Below are 18376 nucleotides of genomic sequence, written 5' to 3' on the forward strand. Positions count from 1 at the left end.
TTGTTGTGCACCGTCGGTGTAAATTTTTTTTACACATACATTCAATGACGCGTTGTCACATCATTTAATGAATGTCACATATGATGTGTTTTTAATTACCATATATGATGTGTCGGTATATTATTGACGCATGTGCAAAATAACTTTACACCGACGGTGCATATAAATTAAATTCTTGATTTTTTATGATACAAAAAAATTGTGATCTTTCTAATTCTATCCATTGTATAGGGAGTCTTTCGGATGTGGGTTCTTTTGTCAATAATTTGATTCATTCACACAATTGTAACATCTGTAGTCGTTGCCTTGTTAAACAAGATCGGACAAAATTTAAATCTGCATAGGAGAGCATCTACAATGATAATTTACAAAGAACCCTTGTGAATAACGGTCGTATAGTTAAGGACCAATCCGGACATTTTTTTTTAACAAGTGAAAAAAACAAAGACGAAGAAAATTGAAATAATCAAGTGTCGATGGTTCATTACTAGATATCAAAGATTTACAAGTCTTCTTCAAATTCTTCTTTATGATCAAATCTTCTTCAAACATCACAGATTCCTTTCAATTCATATTCTATTTCTTTCTCATTCTTTCTGTTTCAAATTCTTTCTCCATCTCACTTTCGTTTTCTTTTCGTCTTAAATTCTTTCTCCATCTCACTTTCATTTTTTATTTGCAGGTTTCTTTATTTGATCTTCATTATTAATGGCGGGTCTTTGGACATACCCTTTTCGCATAATTGATTCTTCTTCTAAGGATAACATAAGTATTCATTTCTCTCTCACTTTAGGGTTTAGGGCTTTATCGTCATATTTAGAAATAACAGAAAAATATGATTTTCCATTTTGTTTTAATTTAGGGTTTTCTTTATCAAAAGAGAGAATTATTTAGGGTTGTTTTTGTTTTTTGTTGGGACAGTTGGACAGGTTTATCCCAAATAGATCGGCAATGGATTTTGGTTATACTCACTACATGCTAACGGAGGGTGCAAAGGGTGGAAAAGAGGGGAAAGAGAATCCAATGGTGATGTCAACATACCAAAAACGACTCGCCGAAGCCCGTGACATTCCAACCCGGATATTGGCCTTCAAGAAAATTTGTTAATTTTTTTTTTGGTTGATAAAATTTGTTAATTTTATAGGGACGAAAAATATATTTAATTCTTTGTACATATTTTAATAATCTATATCTATACTATATTTAAAGGGGATACAAATATTTTTGGTGTGGACTTTTCATGATACCAACAATACCCTTGACTTTTTCTTTTTTTTAGCGGCAAAAATATTTTATTAACAAAATATATAAAGGGGATATCTATTCTATATATTTACTGTATATAAAGAGGATATACAATTTTTTGGTGTGGACTTTTCAAAATACCAACAATACCCTTGATTTTTTTTAGCAACAATAATCTTTTATTAACAAACTCATCATAACATAAGACACATTTTTTTTAAGCAGTAAAAATCTTTTATTAACAAACTCACCATAACATAAGACATGTTTTAATAGTATAAAAAATCATGGTTGAATAATTTATTTTTGGTCTATATTTTAGACCAAGTACTTTAATGATCTTAAAAACAGAATTTTTACGTATAAAAGGAGACATTGGGGGTACACTACGAGTTTATTTATTTTTCGTAGATAGACGAAATGACGTCCGATCTAACAATTTCGATATTTTTGTCAGTTGAGCAAAGATTTGTGGACATTTAAATATACTCCAGTAATAAATTATTTGATAAATAATAGATACATGAATATTGTCAACAAAAAATAAAAAGGAATTTCTTAAAAAGAAAATGAAACAATAGGGTTAAAATATATAATTACTTTGTATTTGAATCATATATAATATTCAATCTCACATGACATGCATGATTCTAGGAGTCATATTTAATATGTGGAAGAAAAAAAAAAGATATTATATATTTACAAGATAGATGAGCATATGTTGAAATGTATGACTTTAGTCATCTATAAAAAATTGTACATGAATTTATAAAAAAATTGAATAATCTTTCTTTATCTATATGTACGAAAACAAAACATTTTATGGGCAAAATATAAGGCAAAACAGAAGCATCTGATAACCTTGTTATTTTCGCTCTTTTGAGCTAAAGAGGGTAGATTGTACATTAGTTCTAACTGAAAGCAACACATTACACACAACACACATTCATCCATCTAATATGGTTCATTACAACTAAGATCTCACATTTTCTAATGTTTTAATCTTCATTGATGCCCCACCATATTCTCCAGCATGAGACCTATGCAACACCTTAATATAATGTAAGATACCAAGATATAAGTTAACAAGTCACAATTAAGATTTTTTTTAAGTAGTCTATTGGCTAGAATTCTACTTTAATGTGAATAAGTATAGTGCTCGAGGTTTGAACCCTGACTACTGCATATATAATGTGATGTCCTTGTCAATTAGGCTAAAATTAATAAGTAAAGTGTCTCGTAGAGTTCGAATTCCGAGCCCTACATATATAATGTGACGTACCTTTCAACTATTCTAAGCTAACAAGGACACAATTAAGGTTTTATAACAAATACTTTCACCAACTTGTCATTCTCTCCAAGCCTTTATAAAAGCCAACTCCTTACTATCATCAATGCATCAATTTCTCATTGCAAAGTAAAATTCCTACAATCTTCACAACTTCAATATCATCTTAACCCTTCTTAAACAAAATTTCAAAATGATTAGAATTCAATCTCTCTTATCCTTCTCAATTGCAATACTAGTTTCACTCTTGTGTTCCACCACCACAACTTTATCTCAATTATCACCAGCTAAAGCTCCAATTCAACCTACACTACCTTCCCCAACACAACCAGCTGCAGCCCCTAAACCATTGGTACCATCATTACCAGAGTCACCCAGTGATTCTACACCCGACACTACAGGCGCGGTTGACATCGTTGGAGTCCTCCGAAAGGCCAAGTCATTCAATGTCTTAATCCGATTGATGAAAACAACTCAATTGATCAACCAACTCAATTCACAACTATTGACTATCAAAACAGGTGGATTAACCATTCTCGCGCCAGATGACAGCGCCTTCTCAGGACTCAAAGCAGGATTCCTCAACTCTCTTTCCGATGGACAGAAACTCGAGTTATTACAATTCCACGTTATTTCGGACTATGTATCTAGCTCAAATTTTGATACTCTAACCAACCCTGTGAGAACACTTGCCGGTGCCAAACCCGGAAAGGTTGAGCTAAATGTGATAAGTTACGGTGGAAGCGTGAACATATCGACAGGAGAAGTGAACACTACAATCAATGGCATTATATATACTGATAAGCATCTTGCTATTTATAAAGTTGGCAAGGTGCTTCTTCCTACAGAATTCTTTTCCGTTGCTAAGGCACCGGGAAAGGCGCCTTCTTTGGCACCAGAACCTTCAACTGATACAGCAAAGGCGCCTAAAACCGATAAGGATACATCCTCAGATTCGTCGCAGGTAATTAATCCAACAGAAGACAAATCTGGCTCTGTGAAGGTTATGTGTGGAAAGTTTGTGTCAGTTGGACTTGTATTAGGTTTGGTGGCTATGATGCAAACTTGATATTGAGATGAGTGGATTATGGTTATTTCAGTGAGTTTTTTTCTTAAGAACACACTCGTTCTGTTGCATTATTTTTGGTTTTGTATTGTTTTTGAATTTTTAGCTTATGATGTATACTTTGAGAATGAGAGGTGTATGAAGGTTTGTGTGACTATATGCTATGGTGAATGCTATCTTATGCTATTAATTTCATTTGCTTGTATATGATCATTGTTTTGTAAATTTGAAAAGTTTATTGCCAATAAAACTCCCTAATTATTTTTTTGCCAGACTTTACTTACCTCGCGGCCAAACTCTGGACTAGGGCCCCTTTCCCCTAGGAACCAGAGGGTTATAAACAAAAAAAAAAAAACCCTAATTATTTTTCTTTTCTAGAAAATTGGAAATGTTTCTATTGAAGTTGGAGTTGCACATTGCAATTACAATTGCCAATATTTCAGGGCTATTGATGTTAAATGGGGCTTGTTAGGAGTTTTACATTCAGTTGATTAAAAAAAAAAAGCTTAATGTGGGACTTAACTCATGATGTTCTCCCAACATTTTTTTTTTGACAATAATGTTTGATAACTCATGATGTCTCAAACTTTTTATCAGAAGAATTGTTTGGCAATTCAAAAGAGCTTATCAGAGGAATGATAAGCCTCAATTAGTTAATACTGTTAAGTTTATAGCACATTTGTTGTAGAATGTGGTTCGATGTTGCAGGATGTTTCACCTAAAGTACTTTATGGTGTATTTCATCATTTCCACGGAATTCTTTATGAAGGTAGAATCGATAAACGCGTTCAATTCATGATCGAAAAGTTATTTGCTATAAAAAAAAGCTAAGTTTAAAGGTTATCCTGTGGTTCGGCCTGAATTACACCTTGTGGAAGAGGAAGATATTTTAACTCATGAAGTTTCGTCTGACGAGGATATAGATCCAGAGTTTTCACTTGATGTGTTTAAACTGGACCTGTATTTTGCGATGAATGAAAAGCTTTACGAGGGGATGAAGAAAGACCTACTGGGTGACGATGAAGAAAGCAGCGAGGGAGATCAAGAAAGTGGCTCAGACGTTGAATTAGATGAAGATAAAGAATCAATGCAGATAACAGGAAAAAGTTTGATCAAGCAACAACAGGAAAAAGTTTCAAATTCTGACACTAGGAGCTCTCATTCAACAGATTCAGCTAATTCTGATGAAAATGGTAAAAAACGTAAAAGAAAATAAAGCTATTGTATGGTAAGGCCCTTGCACGGACAAACCTTTTGATTCAGAATCGATGGTTTCACAATATGTATATAAAGGTCAAGTCTATGGTGCACGAGTGAGACAAGTATTTTTATCTGCTTATGTAGAGGGATGTTGAGTTTGTTTTGAATATAGTTTTTATGCTCGGATTGACATATCTATCTGGTTTTGTTTAATTTCGTCATTGTGATCATATTTTCATATAAGTACAAATTTTTTGAAAATTAGATTTACAACTACTAAACTTAGTAGTCGATGTTACAATATGTTCATAATATAAAATCAACACGTCGTCGATTACTTCATAAACCTAAAGCAGATAGCTAGTAGTATATGTTTTGTATATGCATTCAAAATTATAACTAATTTGTTTCTAAGATAATCAAGACAAATTAAGAAGGGTCTCACTTTTTTTAATTGTTGCAATACAAGACTAAAATTTACAAAGTAGTACTTTGTAGAAACAAACTACGTATCCACGTTATTTCAGACTACGTATCTAGCTCAAACTTCGATACTTTGACAAACCCCGTTAGAACACTTGCCGGAGCCAAACCAGGAAAGGTTGAACTTAATGTGATAAGTTACGGTGGAAGTGTGAACATATCAACCGGCGAGGTGAACACCACCACTAGTGCAGAAAGGGGATTCCACTACCGGCCAAATAGGGATTCCACTACTGGCCGCGGCCGGTAGTAAACACACTCGTCGTTGTAAGTCAATACTTTCCACGACGGGTCTTTTTATACCCGTCGTGGTATGTCAGGTTTCTACTGTATTATTAATTAAATTTATGAGGATTCCACGACGGTTTTTACAAATACCGGTAGTGGTATGTATGAGATTCCACTACGGGTATTTTCAATATCCGTAGTGGTATGTATGGTTTTCATTTTTTTTTTTTTTAGAGTCTGGGATTCCACTACCGGTATTTGTAAATACCGGTAGTGGTATGTATAGTTTTCATTTTTTTTTTTTAGAGTCTGGGATTCCACTACCGGTATTTACAAATACCGGTAGTGGTATGTATGGTTTTCATTTTTTTTTTTTTTAGAATCTGGGATTCCACTACCGGTATTTGTAAATACCGGTAGTGGTATGTATGCTATTCCATTTTTTTTTTTAGAATTGACGATTCCACTACGGGTAATTACAAATACCCGTAGTGGTATGTTAGTTTTCACTACTGATTGTTATAAATATCAGTAGTGGTATGTTAGTTTTTTTTTTTTTTTTTTTTTTCGTTTTTTTGTAGCTTCCTGTGCCTGCATATTAATATGAAAAATCAAAACTCTAGAACAGTATATGCACATCCTAAAATACCAATTCCATCACCTGATAAACAGTCCTAAAATACCAATTCCTAAAATACCAATCCTAAAATACCAATTCCTAAAATACCAATTCTAAAATACCAATCCTTCATAAAATACCAATTCCATCACAAAAATACCAATTCTAATACCAATTCCTTCATAAAACCATCCTAAAATAGTCCAAAATAAACAGTCCAAAACAGTGAGATGCACATCCGAGCCAAAATACCAATTCCATCACCTGATCTGCTTCCAAGACTCAAACTAAAGCTAATAACCAATTCATCACCCTGCAGAATCTCAAATTTGACAGAAACAAAGTTCAAATAAACAAGTGTAAACTAAAATTGCTGCAATGTATTGAATAGACCAATTTGCAAAAACAAAGTTCAAATAATTAACTATTCTATAACTCACCAGATAAATCTTAACCCTCCAATAACTCCAAGAAATATGTTGACCAACGTAATCGCAATTCATACATCTCCTCAGCTGTTAACTCTTTTGGGTCATTAAATACCTACAATAAGTAAATAATAATATAAAACTATTCTTGACTCGGTTATAAAAAATTATTGATGTATAAAAAATAAAAATTATTACCTCCATCCAAGAATCAGTTATCTTAGCAGTGACAATGTCCAACATATTTTTCATTACATAGTATCCACAGTCATTTGAATTATATTGTTTCCTCGCCTACAAATTATATATAGTAACATTTGATCAAAAAATACCACACTTACTTATCAAAAAAGTAAATATATATAAAGTTAGAATACCACACTTACTTGTGGATAAAGCCATACGGTATTGTTCTTTCTATTGCCATTCGCCATTTGATCAACCGTAAAAACACTAATTCATAAGAAAAAAAAGCCGCATAAAATCATATAAAATTTGTAATAATTTATGTTTATAGTATATAACCAAAACCCCTAAAGTATAAACTTAATTACCTTGAAACAATTTTCTCCATTATTGGATTAAGTTTCCAATGTAGTGAACAAATAACAACCACGGTATTTATCTTTGGACAAAGTATTATCAACTGCCAATGTCCTCTGTACGCGTGCGTGGAAGAACAGTATTATATTGTTAATAACTATGAGTTATAAAAAATAAATAAGTATTAAAAAAATACACAAATTCATACAAACTTACGCATGGTTAAATGGTAATAATTGACACTCTTTCTTTTCATTTTGTAACTTATGCTGGATGTATTTCTTGCATTTACTTTGAGATATTCTCTGATCACTTTTTTTCCCAGCATCACCAACAATGTTCAGAAAAGTTGGTTCCAAAATTCCATATACATTTGTGGTGTTGTTTTCAATGCATAAACGATGAATGTACCTGAATATAATTTTAAAGTTAGGAGAGATATATAACATATTAACAGATATTGAGATAGTAGTAAATAAGAAAGTACACTTACGAGCACCAAACACTTAGAGTACTCATGTCGAGCCAAATAGAACCCACCAACAACTCTCTTATACACTTGCAAGACATGAGAAAATTAGTACACATTGAACAATGAATTAATTCTACATCCAAATGATCATCACCCCTTTTCAGAACCATGATTAACAATTTCTGAACATCGTCCATGTTATCTTGAGCCTCTGCTACCGGTGCAGGAGAACGACTTCCTTTTGCGCTTTCAGTGACAACAACCTCCTTGAGTTCATTTTGCATCTTGACCGGTGCAGGAGAACAACTCCCTTTTGCGCTTCCGGTGACAACAAGTTGTTCAGTTTGCGCTTCAGGTACCATGACTCTATTATTTGTATCAGAGGTTTGGGATAAACCCATGGACTTTAGTGTCTCCATAAGAGAATCTTGCATCATCTTACGCTCTTGCGCCAACTTTTCCTCAAACTTAGCTTCCAAATCTGCTTTAAATGCTGCTAGTTGCTCTTTGACATCTATACCTTGACTTTGACGTGAAACCTTTGATCTTCCCCAGTAAGTGGTAATGTTATGTTTTTTTCCAACACCACGAACACTACCACCATGCTCAGGTGTTCCAATGGCTTCTGCTAGGACATCGTGACGTCCCGTTGGAACAAAGTCACCCTTTTTTGAGTCTTCAACAATTTTCTCCTACAACATGCACAAACAAAGTCACAATATAGTAAATAATTGTGTTACTTGAAGCAAAAGCATGATTATAATGTTACTTACAATTTTCTCAGCAACTTTTTTTACAGGCTCGGATGTGAATTCTCCCCCTTTCTTTTGTCGTGCTCTCGTCCATGTCTCATAGCGTTCCGGTGGAGATGGATGACGATCATCATCAGTTAAGCCAGAACTATCTTTCGATAAGGACAATCTCTTTTCATTGATCATCTGCTCCTCGAGCCTCTTATACCCTCCACGGGATAATACATGTGGGTAAACATTCTTTGCATGATTCTCCCTACCCTTTTGACTTTTTTCCTATTATAAACTCAAATAATTAGTAATGTAAAAATCACATTCAGCAGTTTCAGCAGTTTCAGCAGACTTAGGCAATGTTAAAGACAGTTTCAGTCAAGTTTCAGTCAAGTTTCAGTTTCAGTCAAGTTTCAGCAGACTACCAACAATGTTAAAGACAGTTTCAGTCACAGTTTCAGCAGTTTAGGCAATGTTTTAACGCAGTTTCAGCAGAATCACAGTTTTAGGCAATGTTAAAGACAGAAACAGCAGTTTTCGCGCGGTTTTAGCGCAGTTTTAGCGCGGTTTTAGCGCAGTAGCAGCAGTCAAGACATAAAAATCACAAAATCACAAATCACAAAACACAATATTTAACACAGTAGCAGCAGTAGCAGCAGTCAACACAGTTTAATGATTTTGAAATTACACTAACCTTAAAATCAGAGGTCTGTCGATACTTCACAAACTCTTCCCATATATCTTTTTTGATGTAAGGATACTTGACGTATGGAGGAACGTCATCTGGTTTGGGGTCTGTGATATAAGTTCTAGTCAACCGTGATTTAAAATCTTTCCACCGCTCCGCCGCATAGTGAAACCATATTTTCTTAAAATGATCATTCCTTTTTGCATCATCAAACTCGGGTATAACAAAAATAGCCTAAAATATTTACATTAAAAAATTTGGTGTTAGCATAAGATGTATTTGATATGATAATAAAATATAACAAAATGTTGAATTTCAAATACCTTAATATCTGTCCACATAGCATTTTTTACTCCTTCAGGTATATGTTTCCACAACTCTTTCGCAATACTGCATCTTTCTCGAGTAAGAAGTGCTACGTAACTCTTAAAATGGGAGGCATTGTTACCATAACACTCTCCAGTTTCTAGATCAAACTGGAGAGGGATCTTTATACCCGTTTTACGAACGTTTTCAATTGCTTTCAACATAGTGGGACCTCTAACACTTTTTTTATTACGTTGACTAGTTTCAGCAGAGTTGTCGGTTGAATCAGCCATATCGTATCTGTTTAAGTATTTAACAGTACATATTCAGAACAATACAGCAGTAGCAGAAGTTTTTTTTTTCAAAACATAAAAGCTAAAAACTAACAGTACATATTCAAAACATTACAGATGCATTACATAAACAGCACATCAAAACATAATCAAAATAAAAGGAGAAAAGCAATGATATGCTAGCATCTGCAGCTTTTTCTTCTCTAATCCCATATTCCTTCGTCATGATCTAAACGAATAGCTGCATGCACATCATCCTCTTCGTTTTCTTCAATGAAGGTAGGCACATCTGATGAGAAAGGAGGAATTTCGGAAATATCAAGCTCTTGATTTTCATAACTACCATGCACATTTTTTCCTTGTAGAACCACCGACCACCGTTCATTAGAAGGATCTTTGACATAAAACACCTGTTTTGCTTGGGATGCCATGATGAAAGGTTCGTCTTTATAAGCTAACTTGCAAAGATCAACTATTGTAAATCCTAATTCATCAATTCTCACACCATTGTTGATATCAATCCATTTACATTTAAATAAAGGCACTTTAAACACAACGTAATCAACCTCCCAGATCTCTTCAATCACCCCAAAGTAGGGTGTAGATGCCATAACCGGATTTTTATCTTTGGAACTAGAGAAGTGCATGGACTCTGCCACAATCATAACCCCACTATTTTGCATGGTACTGCGGTCATCCTTTGATTTTGTATAAAAGGAAGTTTTGTTAATATCATATGCACTCCAAGTCAATATGTTACATTTAGGCTCATAGGACAACCACTTTATTGTATCGGAAACACTATCATCTTGGCAGACCTTTTCTTTAAACCACTCTGAGAATTTCTTATTATGCTCTCTTAACACCCATTTTTCATTCATCTTATCGTGCATTTTCTTTATGATGCTTTTGTGAGCAGACAAGTAAGGTTGAACTTCATCAGTGTTATTCAATATATACAAATGCGCTTGAAGAATTATATCAATATGCATGCTCTTGACATTTAAACCTTGCGTGCCCACACCGTCACATCTTCCATCATGACGAGACTTGGGAACCCCTATAGCATCCACTTCTGACAAATAGTTTGAACAAAACTCAATAGCTTCTTCTGCAATGTACCTCTCAACAATCGAAGCTTCCGGACGGTGTGGGTTTTTTGTATACCCTTTTAGGATCTTCATGTATCGCTCTATTGGATACATCCACCGTAAATAAATTGGGCCACACAATCTAATCTCCCTTACTAGATGAACAATCAAATGAACCATAATGTCAAAAAATGAAGGAGGAAAATACATCTCCAATTGACACAAGATAACTGCAGCTTCGTTTTCCAACTCGTCTAACTTCAATGGATCAATTGCTTTACAACATATTGCATTGAAGAATAAGCACAACCTGCATATAGCTTTCCTAACATTATCGGGCAATATCCCACGAATAGCCACAGGTAGTAGTTGTTGCATCAAGACATGACAATCATGAGATTTTAAGCCGATTAATTTGAGATCTTTCATTGATACAAGGCTCTTGACATTTGACGAGTAACCATGTGGCACTTTGATACTTTGTAAACACTTGCAAAAACTTGTTTTCTCGTCTTTAGACAAAGTGTGACACGCGGGAGGCAAATATGTCTTGTCATTGATTTTTTGTGGTAATAACTCTTGTCGTATACCCATCAAATCCATATCAAGACGAGCATGTGCACCATCTTTTGTCTTGCCTTTAATGTCGAGAAGTGTTCCAATTACACTATCACATATATTTTTCTCCACGTGCATCACATCAATACAATGTCTTACATCAAGACTAGACCAATATGGAAGATCAAAGAACACTGACCTCTTTTTCCATATACTTTTCACAACAGGCTGCTTTTTCCTTTTGACACTTTCACTTTCGGCTTTTGGCACTTTCGCTTTTGGCACTCTCCCTTTTGGCTTTTGGCACTTTCCGAAGACAACATTAATGTCTCGTTGTCGTTCATAAACTTCCTCTCCAGTTAAGGGCGTTGGAGCAACACCATTCTCTTGGTCTCCGTCAAAAGCTTTTCGCAATCTACGATATGGATGATAACGATTTAGAAATTTTCGGTGGCCAAGATAAACAGTCTTCTTTCCATTTTTCAGTTGCTTATAACATGTTTTTTTTTCACATATGGGACACGCATTATGCCCTTTAACGGAATACCCAGACAAATTGCCGTATGCCGGAAAGTCGTTGATGGTGCAAAACAACATGGCACGCATGTTGAACTGTTCACCAGAATACGAATCAAAAACATCCACTCCTTCCTCCCACAACACTTTCAAATCATCAATTAGTGGACTTAGATAAACATCTATGTCATTTCCTGGTTGTCTTGGGCCTGAAATCATCATCGATAACATAATATATTTACGCTTCATGCACAACCAAGGAGATAGGTTGTAAATCATCAGGAGAACAGGCCATGAACTATGGTTAGTACTTTGATTACCAAACGGATTCATTCCATCAGTAGCAAGTCCAAGTCTAAGGTTTCTCGACTCTTTGCCAAAATTTGGAAACAAAGAGTCAATTTTCTTCCATTGCAAAGAATCAGCTACATGGCGAATTTGGCCATCACATTTTCTCTCTTCTGCATGCCATCTAAGATTCTTTGCGTCATTTGCATTAGCAAACAATCTCTTGAACCTTGAAATTATTGGTAGGTACCATACGACTTTCGCGGGAGGACCCGTTTTGGTCACCTCATCATCACTAGAATCACCATCTTTCTTTTTGTAGCGAGACGCCTTACATGTCGGACAATGATTATAGTTTACAAACTCTTTTCGGTATAATATACAATCATTAGGGCATGCATGTATCTTTTCATACTCCAAACCCATTGGACACAATACTTTTTTCGCCTCGTAATAACGATTTGGCATTACATTACCTTCTGGAAGCATTTGTATCAACAATTCAAGCAATTCAGTGAAACTTTTGTCAGTCCACCCATTTTTTGCTTTCAAATTAAACAATTTTAACACCGCAGACAAACGGGTAAAATTTGTGCATCCCGGATACAATGGTTCATCCTTGTCACTGCATAAAGTTTCATACACATGCGCCCTCTTAAACGAATCTTCTCCAATATCACGCATCATGTCTTCCAGTCGATCATCGATATCCACACTACCACTTTCTCTATGGGACACACTTGGCGTTGCAACTACTTCACCGTGCCATATCCATTGTGTATAATTTTGACAAATCCCGTCACAAATTAGATGATTCATGATTTCTTTCTTAGTACGTTTTGGTTCTTTATTTGCACAATTTATACACGGACATAGAAAAAGTGGAGGAAATTCAGGAGGAGGACGTTCTAGTTCAGCATTACTTTCCGCAAACTGTAGAAATTCCATCACTCCATGTCTGTACTCAGTACTTAATCGATTAGCTCTCATCCAACTACGGTCCATACCTACGTTTCGAAATTTATGCATTCTAAGTTAAAGGAATGACTAGGTTGTTACTATTGCGAAACATTCTCTCGCCCTATTTTAATAAAAATTCATAGCCTATAACAGAATGACTAGATTATGCATTCTATTTTAATAAAAATTCATAGCCTATAGCTTCTATGTTTTGAAATAGAATCGGTACCTGTAGATGAGACCGTGATTGAACCTTCTAACTTCAAACAAAGATGACAACACCAAAAAAGAGCAACACCAGCCCCTGCACAGCACAAGCAACACGCAGGAGCAGCAATCACCGCCTAACGCAGGAGCAGCAATCACCGCCTAACACAGCAACCCCTGCACAGCACAAGCATTGATAATTTTATAAATATGTTTATACAACTTAGTTAATATCAAAACAACTCATGCTAAAGTGACCTACACAGACCTACACAGACTTCCAAATCTCATGCAAATTTGTATTTTTATATTGACATTCTCATCATCAAGCCATCAAGCAGAAGAAGAATGAAAACCCACACAAAAAAACACAGACCCACACAGAAATGAACATCACAGACCCACGAAAACGACGTGAATGAAAACGAATGAAAACCCAAGCGAATGAAAACGAATGAACAAGAATGAAAATGAATGAAAACGAAAACGAATGAAATTTGGAGGAAGTTTGATTTATTCATACCTTTACCGAATAAAAACGAAGAAATTTGGAGGCGAATCAAGCATTCTAGGGTTTGGAGAATGAAACCGAATGAAATTGGAGAGATTGGAGAATGGAGAATGGAGAATGGAGAGATTGGAGAATGATTGGGAAATTGGAGTGTTTGATTTGAAGAACTTGGGACGATTTGGAAGAACTTGGGACGATTGAGAATGGAGAGTTTGCAGTGGGAGGGAGATTGAACGCGTATGAAAATTGGGAATGAAAATGACAATATGAAAAATATAATAACACTATTAGGATTCCACTACCGGTGAATCCTAGATCGGTAGTGAAAAGTGGGAATATGAAAAAAATAATAACACTATTAGGATTCCACTACCGGTGAATCCTAGATCGGTAGTGGAAGATAATTAAAACAAATTTGTACGTAATTACGACATTGCCACCGTGTCTACTTTCCACTACGGATTTAGCAAAGCCGGTAGTAAAATCCCTTGTCTCTGAACTTTCCACTACCGTTTTAAAAATATCAGTAGTGGAATCCTTTGGTCAAATGTATTTCACTACTGGTATTCACATACCGGTAGTGGTATCTCCAAACCAAAAGTCATTTTTCTACTAGTGCACAATCGATGGCATTATATATACCGATAAACATCTTGCTATTTATAAAGTTGGTAAAGTGCTTCTTCCTACGGAATTCTTTTCCGTTGCTAAGGCACCGGGGAAGGCGCGGTCTTTGGCGCCAGAACCTTTAGCGTTGACTCTAAAAGCTGATAACGAAAAGCCACTATCACCAGATTCGTCTGACTCATCTGAGGTTAAGAAGCCCTCAAATGATAACTCTGGCACTGTGAAAATGAATGTGAATGGAAAATGGGTGTCTCTTGTTCTTGGAGCAATTTATAATGACTATGATGGCATAATAAATCAGAATGTGTACTCACCAAAAAAAAAAAAAAAAAAAAAATCAGAATGTGATTGCTGTTTTGGATTTAATGTCCAACTTTCTAGCCAAAATTACCTTGCTATTATAATTAACAGCTAAAGTGTTATAAAAATTTGGAAAAAGGAGTGAATGCTATGGTGATGAATTTATGAAACTGGGTTAGGGATCTGAGATTGTTGTATCTATTAATATTAATATATACACAATAGTATTATTCTATGGTGGTTTTTGTATCTTAATTATACCTTTTTGATGTGTTATGTGCCTAAAGAGTACATTAATTAATATAACACGTTGAACTACAACATTTAACAGTTCGTTGTGTTGTGGCAAGTGTGAGTAGTTAAGTTTCACATTGCTTAGAAAAGTGGAAGTTGGACACTTTATAAGTGAGATGATCCATAAACCTAACACCTTAAGGTTTTGGGTTATAGTGTGGTGTCCAACTCACTTATAAAATTGTTCTTAAGCCCAATGTGAATGATTTCCTGATTGCCTCTCGTGATGACACAACAATGCATTTTTTGTTGATATTTTTGAAAATAGATTTTATAAAACCGTTTTTCATAATATTACAAGTTTTTTTATATTTGTTTTTTCTAAATTGAAACACTAATTTTGACATCATATAACATAAACATACATTATTGGAGATCAAAACATAATTAAAATCGCAATTTTTTCAAAAAGTTGTATTTCAAAAATGATTTTTATGAAAATCTATTTGAAATAGCTTCAAAATTAAATGTTTGTTTGAAATTTTGATATCCAATTTTTTTTTTCAATATAACAATAAATACCTAAAATAACATTTTAAGAATAACTATTCTTAAAAGAATAACTATTCGAACTAAATTTTCATTTGAAACTTTTATAAAATGTTTCTTTGTAAATTTTTTTTACACAAAATTTTGTAACACTATAAAATCTATTTTAAATAAAAATTTAAAACAAATAGGCCCTATGATACTTCTAAAATATGTATCCATGTGTATTCCTAACATACGTATCTCATATGCATCCGATAAATACTTTAATTTTAAAATGAAAAAAAAACTAATATACTTCTATAAATTATTAGGGAGTTTCAGAGAGTGTGTTCAAGAGGAGAGACCGCATAGATACCAAAATTTTAGGGGAACCAATTTTTATTTTTGCTTAGTGTGTATGTATGTGCGTGCACTCGCGTGTGCGTGCATGCTTCTGTGTGTGTTAAAATAAATAAATTATATAATTATTATAACTAAATTTTAAAATAAACTTAGACTCTTATGATCTTAGTAGTGAAATCTATTTGAAGAATTCAAAGTTATCAAATAAATTGTAACAATTGAATCTATATGATGTGAACTTTTCGATATTAACATAATCTGTACCTTTTCTTTCATAGTATATATTTATAATTATATGACTTATAAAATTATAACTTGCACAAGACACTCAAATTCTCAGGGATGGATACGTATCCACAAATATCGATATTCATTACGTGTACTTTACCAATTTTAAAAACTACCCGGGCTTCCTAATGATATATTTTGCAATGTAAAAAGTTCTCTTAGATCGATTGCAACGACATGCCTAGCAAAATCACCAACATTCACAAAAATTAAATATTTATGATGGAAGAATGGTATAGCCTTCAATCACACAAACTCATAGATGCAATGCAACACCTCAATCTCCTTGCCAGGTAGCAATATTAAGTTCACAAATCACATTTTGATGTTTTAAAACAAAACCTTTCACCTACCTCTCAATTTTCTCTACCATATATTCTCTTACTCTATAAAAACCTTTCTCCCCCATATCATCAATGCATCAAACTAGTACTCATTGCTACTACAATTCTTATCTTTTCCATTCATTTGCAATAAGCCTTAACATTCATCAAAACCACAAAATGATGTTGAAGAAGCAATCTCATATCTTGTCCTTCTCATTGGCAATAGTAGTTTCCCTCTTGTACTCTACCACGATAACTTTATCGCAATTATCACCTGCTAATGCTCCGATAAAACCAACCCTACCTTCCCCGACAGTACCAGCCGCAGCCCCGAAACCATTGGTTCCCTCATTACCACAATCACCTTCACCCACCGATGCCACGCCTGACACTCCAAGCGTTGACATTGTTGGAATCCTGAGGAAGGCCAAGTCATTCAACGTCCTAATCCGACTCATGAAAACAACTCAATTGACTAACCAACTAAATTCACAACTATTGACTATCAAATCAGGTGGATTAACAATTCTTGCACCAGATGACAACGCCTTCTCAGGACTCAAAGCAGGATTTCTCAACTCTCTTTCCGATGGACAAAAACTCGAGTTGTTACAGTTCCACGTTATTTCAGACTACGTATCTAGCTCAAACTTCGACACTTTGACAAACCCTGTTAGAACACTTGCTGGAGCTAAACCCGGAAAGGTGGAATTAAATGTGATTAGTTATGGTGGAAGTGTGAACATATCGACAGGGGAAGTCAACACTACAATTGACGGCATTATATATACCGATAAACATCTCGCTATTTATAAAGTTGGTAAAGTACTACTTCCTACAGAATTCTTTTCCGTTGCTAAGGCACCGGGGAAGGCACCATCTTTGGCACCAGAACCTTCAGCATTGACTCCAAAAGCCGATAAGGAGAAACCATCATCAGCAGATTCCTCAGATTCATCATCTCAGGTTAAGCCTTCGAATGATAGTTCTGGTACTGCGAAAATCAACGTGAATGGAAAGTGGATTTCCATTGTTCTTGGTCTTGGAATTGTTATCTTAACTTCACGTTGATTTTCGCAGTACCGGAACTATCTACAACAGGATTTTAATTTACCAATGTTCTATCTAATTAGGTAACATGATATTAATATTCTTGAGTATATGATGAATTGTTATGTAATAATTGTGAGAGATGAGTGATTAATTACTATAGTGATAAATTTATATATCAGAGTGGATTAGGGGATCTGAGATTCGTATCTATCTCTGAATTTATATTTATTATTCTAATATGAGAGTGTTAAGCATTTTATGGTACAATTTTATTCCATTTTGCTTGTATTCTAATTCTTTCTGTTTTCTTGTTCTGCTTTTGTATGGATTTGTATTCTAATTAATTAGTTATAAACTATGTTGCCTAGGTACGGGTACGGTACCGGTATCCGGTACCGGTACTGATACGCGGTACGATATTTTTAGAAAATTTAAGGTACGGGTACGTTAGTATAAAATATTAGAAAAATTATTTTTAAGTGAATTATTATCATCATGCTTTGAAGATTTAATTTTTTTTGTCTATCGTCTCAACTATTTTCATAAAAAATGAGAGATAATTGAAATATAATAAAAAATTATAATATTTTAAGAGAATTTTCAACGGTCAATATGTTTTTTCCGTATTGATCATCATAAATCAACCAAATAAAAATGGGTACGGAATCGGTGCGTACCATACGAGTACCATGGAGTATCCGGTACTGATACGTACCCGGTACGGGTACTTCACCGTTTTAGGAGTACCCATGCTACATAGGTTATAAATGTGTGTGTATGGATAAAGACTATAGTCTTTTTCCTATTGAGTTAGTTCTGTTTTCTCTTTATTTATATTGAATAAAGACTATAAAATTTGGCCACTGTAATCTTTATTCAATATAAATAAACACAGTCACCAATTCATGCACCTTACAAATA

At 34.5% G+C, this 18376-nt stretch overlaps 4 protein-coding genes across 4 annotated transcripts; 2 read left to right on the forward strand and 2 right to left on the reverse strand.

Annotated features, from left to right (window-relative positions):
* The first annotated feature begins 2634 nt into the window (after window positions 1-2634).
* LOC123919980 (fasciclin-like arabinogalactan protein 12) lies at window positions 2635-3871 on the forward strand. The gene has a single exon (XM_045972045.1). It carries the CDS (start codon window positions 2727-2729, stop codon window positions 3600-3602), a length of 876 nt encoding a protein of 291 aa, XP_045828001.1. The 5' UTR covers window positions 2635-2726; the 3' UTR covers window positions 3603-3871.
* A 3441-nt stretch (window positions 3872-7312) lies between these two features.
* On the reverse strand, window positions 7313-14111 carry LOC123922200. Its single transcript, XM_045974947.1, has 7 exons — window positions 13746-14111; window positions 13245-13399; window positions 9327-9609; window positions 9010-9237; window positions 8346-8600; window positions 7594-8264; window positions 7313-7511 (listed from the first exon to the last, which is right to left on the reverse strand). The coding sequence occupies exons 3-7, from the start codon at window positions 9600-9602 to the stop codon at window positions 7313-7315; spliced, it is 1629 nt and encodes a 542-aa protein (XP_045830903.1). The 5' UTR covers window positions 9603-9609; window positions 13245-13399; window positions 13746-14111.
* LOC123922201 lies at window positions 9806-13060 on the reverse strand. Its single transcript, XM_045974948.1, has one exon. The coding sequence runs from the start codon at window positions 13058-13060 to the stop codon at window positions 9806-9808; it is 3255 nt and encodes a 1084-aa protein (XP_045830904.1).
* A 2372-nt stretch (window positions 14112-16483) lies between the features above and the next one.
* LOC123919982 (fasciclin-like arabinogalactan protein 12) lies at window positions 16484-17746 on the forward strand. The gene has a single exon (XM_045972047.1). The coding sequence runs from the start codon at window positions 16493-16495 to the stop codon at window positions 17471-17473; it is 981 nt and encodes a 326-aa protein (XP_045828003.1). The 5' UTR covers window positions 16484-16492; the 3' UTR covers window positions 17474-17746.
* Window positions 17747-18376: the final 630 nt, after the last annotated feature.

The sequence above is a fragment of the Trifolium pratense genome, linkage group LG4, assembly GCF_020283565.1.
Source record: "Trifolium pratense cultivar HEN17-A07 linkage group LG4, ARS_RC_1.1, whole genome shotgun sequence".
NCBI lineage: Eukaryota > Viridiplantae > Streptophyta > Magnoliopsida > Fabales > Fabaceae > Trifolium > Trifolium pratense.

Bases quoted from the DNA above. Each gene is read 5' to 3' on its own strand.
- LOC123919980 (XM_045972045.1), top strand. From the start codon at position 2,727: ATGATTAGAATTCAATCTCTCTTATCCTTCTCAATTGCAATACTAGTT.
- LOC123922200 (XM_045974947.1), bottom strand. From the start codon at position 9,602: ATGGCTGATTCAACCGACAACTCTGCTGAAACTAGTCAACGTAATAAA. The intron at 9,238-9,326 runs GTATTTGAAATT...TAAATATTTTAG, and splicing joins CTATGTGGACAGATATTAAG to GCTATTTTTGTTATACCCGA. The intron at 7,512-7,593 runs GTAAGTGTACTT...AATTATATTCAG, and splicing joins ACTCTAAGTGTTTGGTGCTC to GTACATTCATCGTTTATGCA.
- LOC123922201 (XM_045974948.1), bottom strand. From the start codon at position 13,060: ATGGACCGTAGTTGGATGAGAGCTAATCGATTAAGTACTGAGTACAGA.
- LOC123919982 (XM_045972047.1), top strand. From the start codon at position 16,493: ATGCATCAAACTAGTACTCATTGCTACTACAATTCTTATCTTTTCCAT.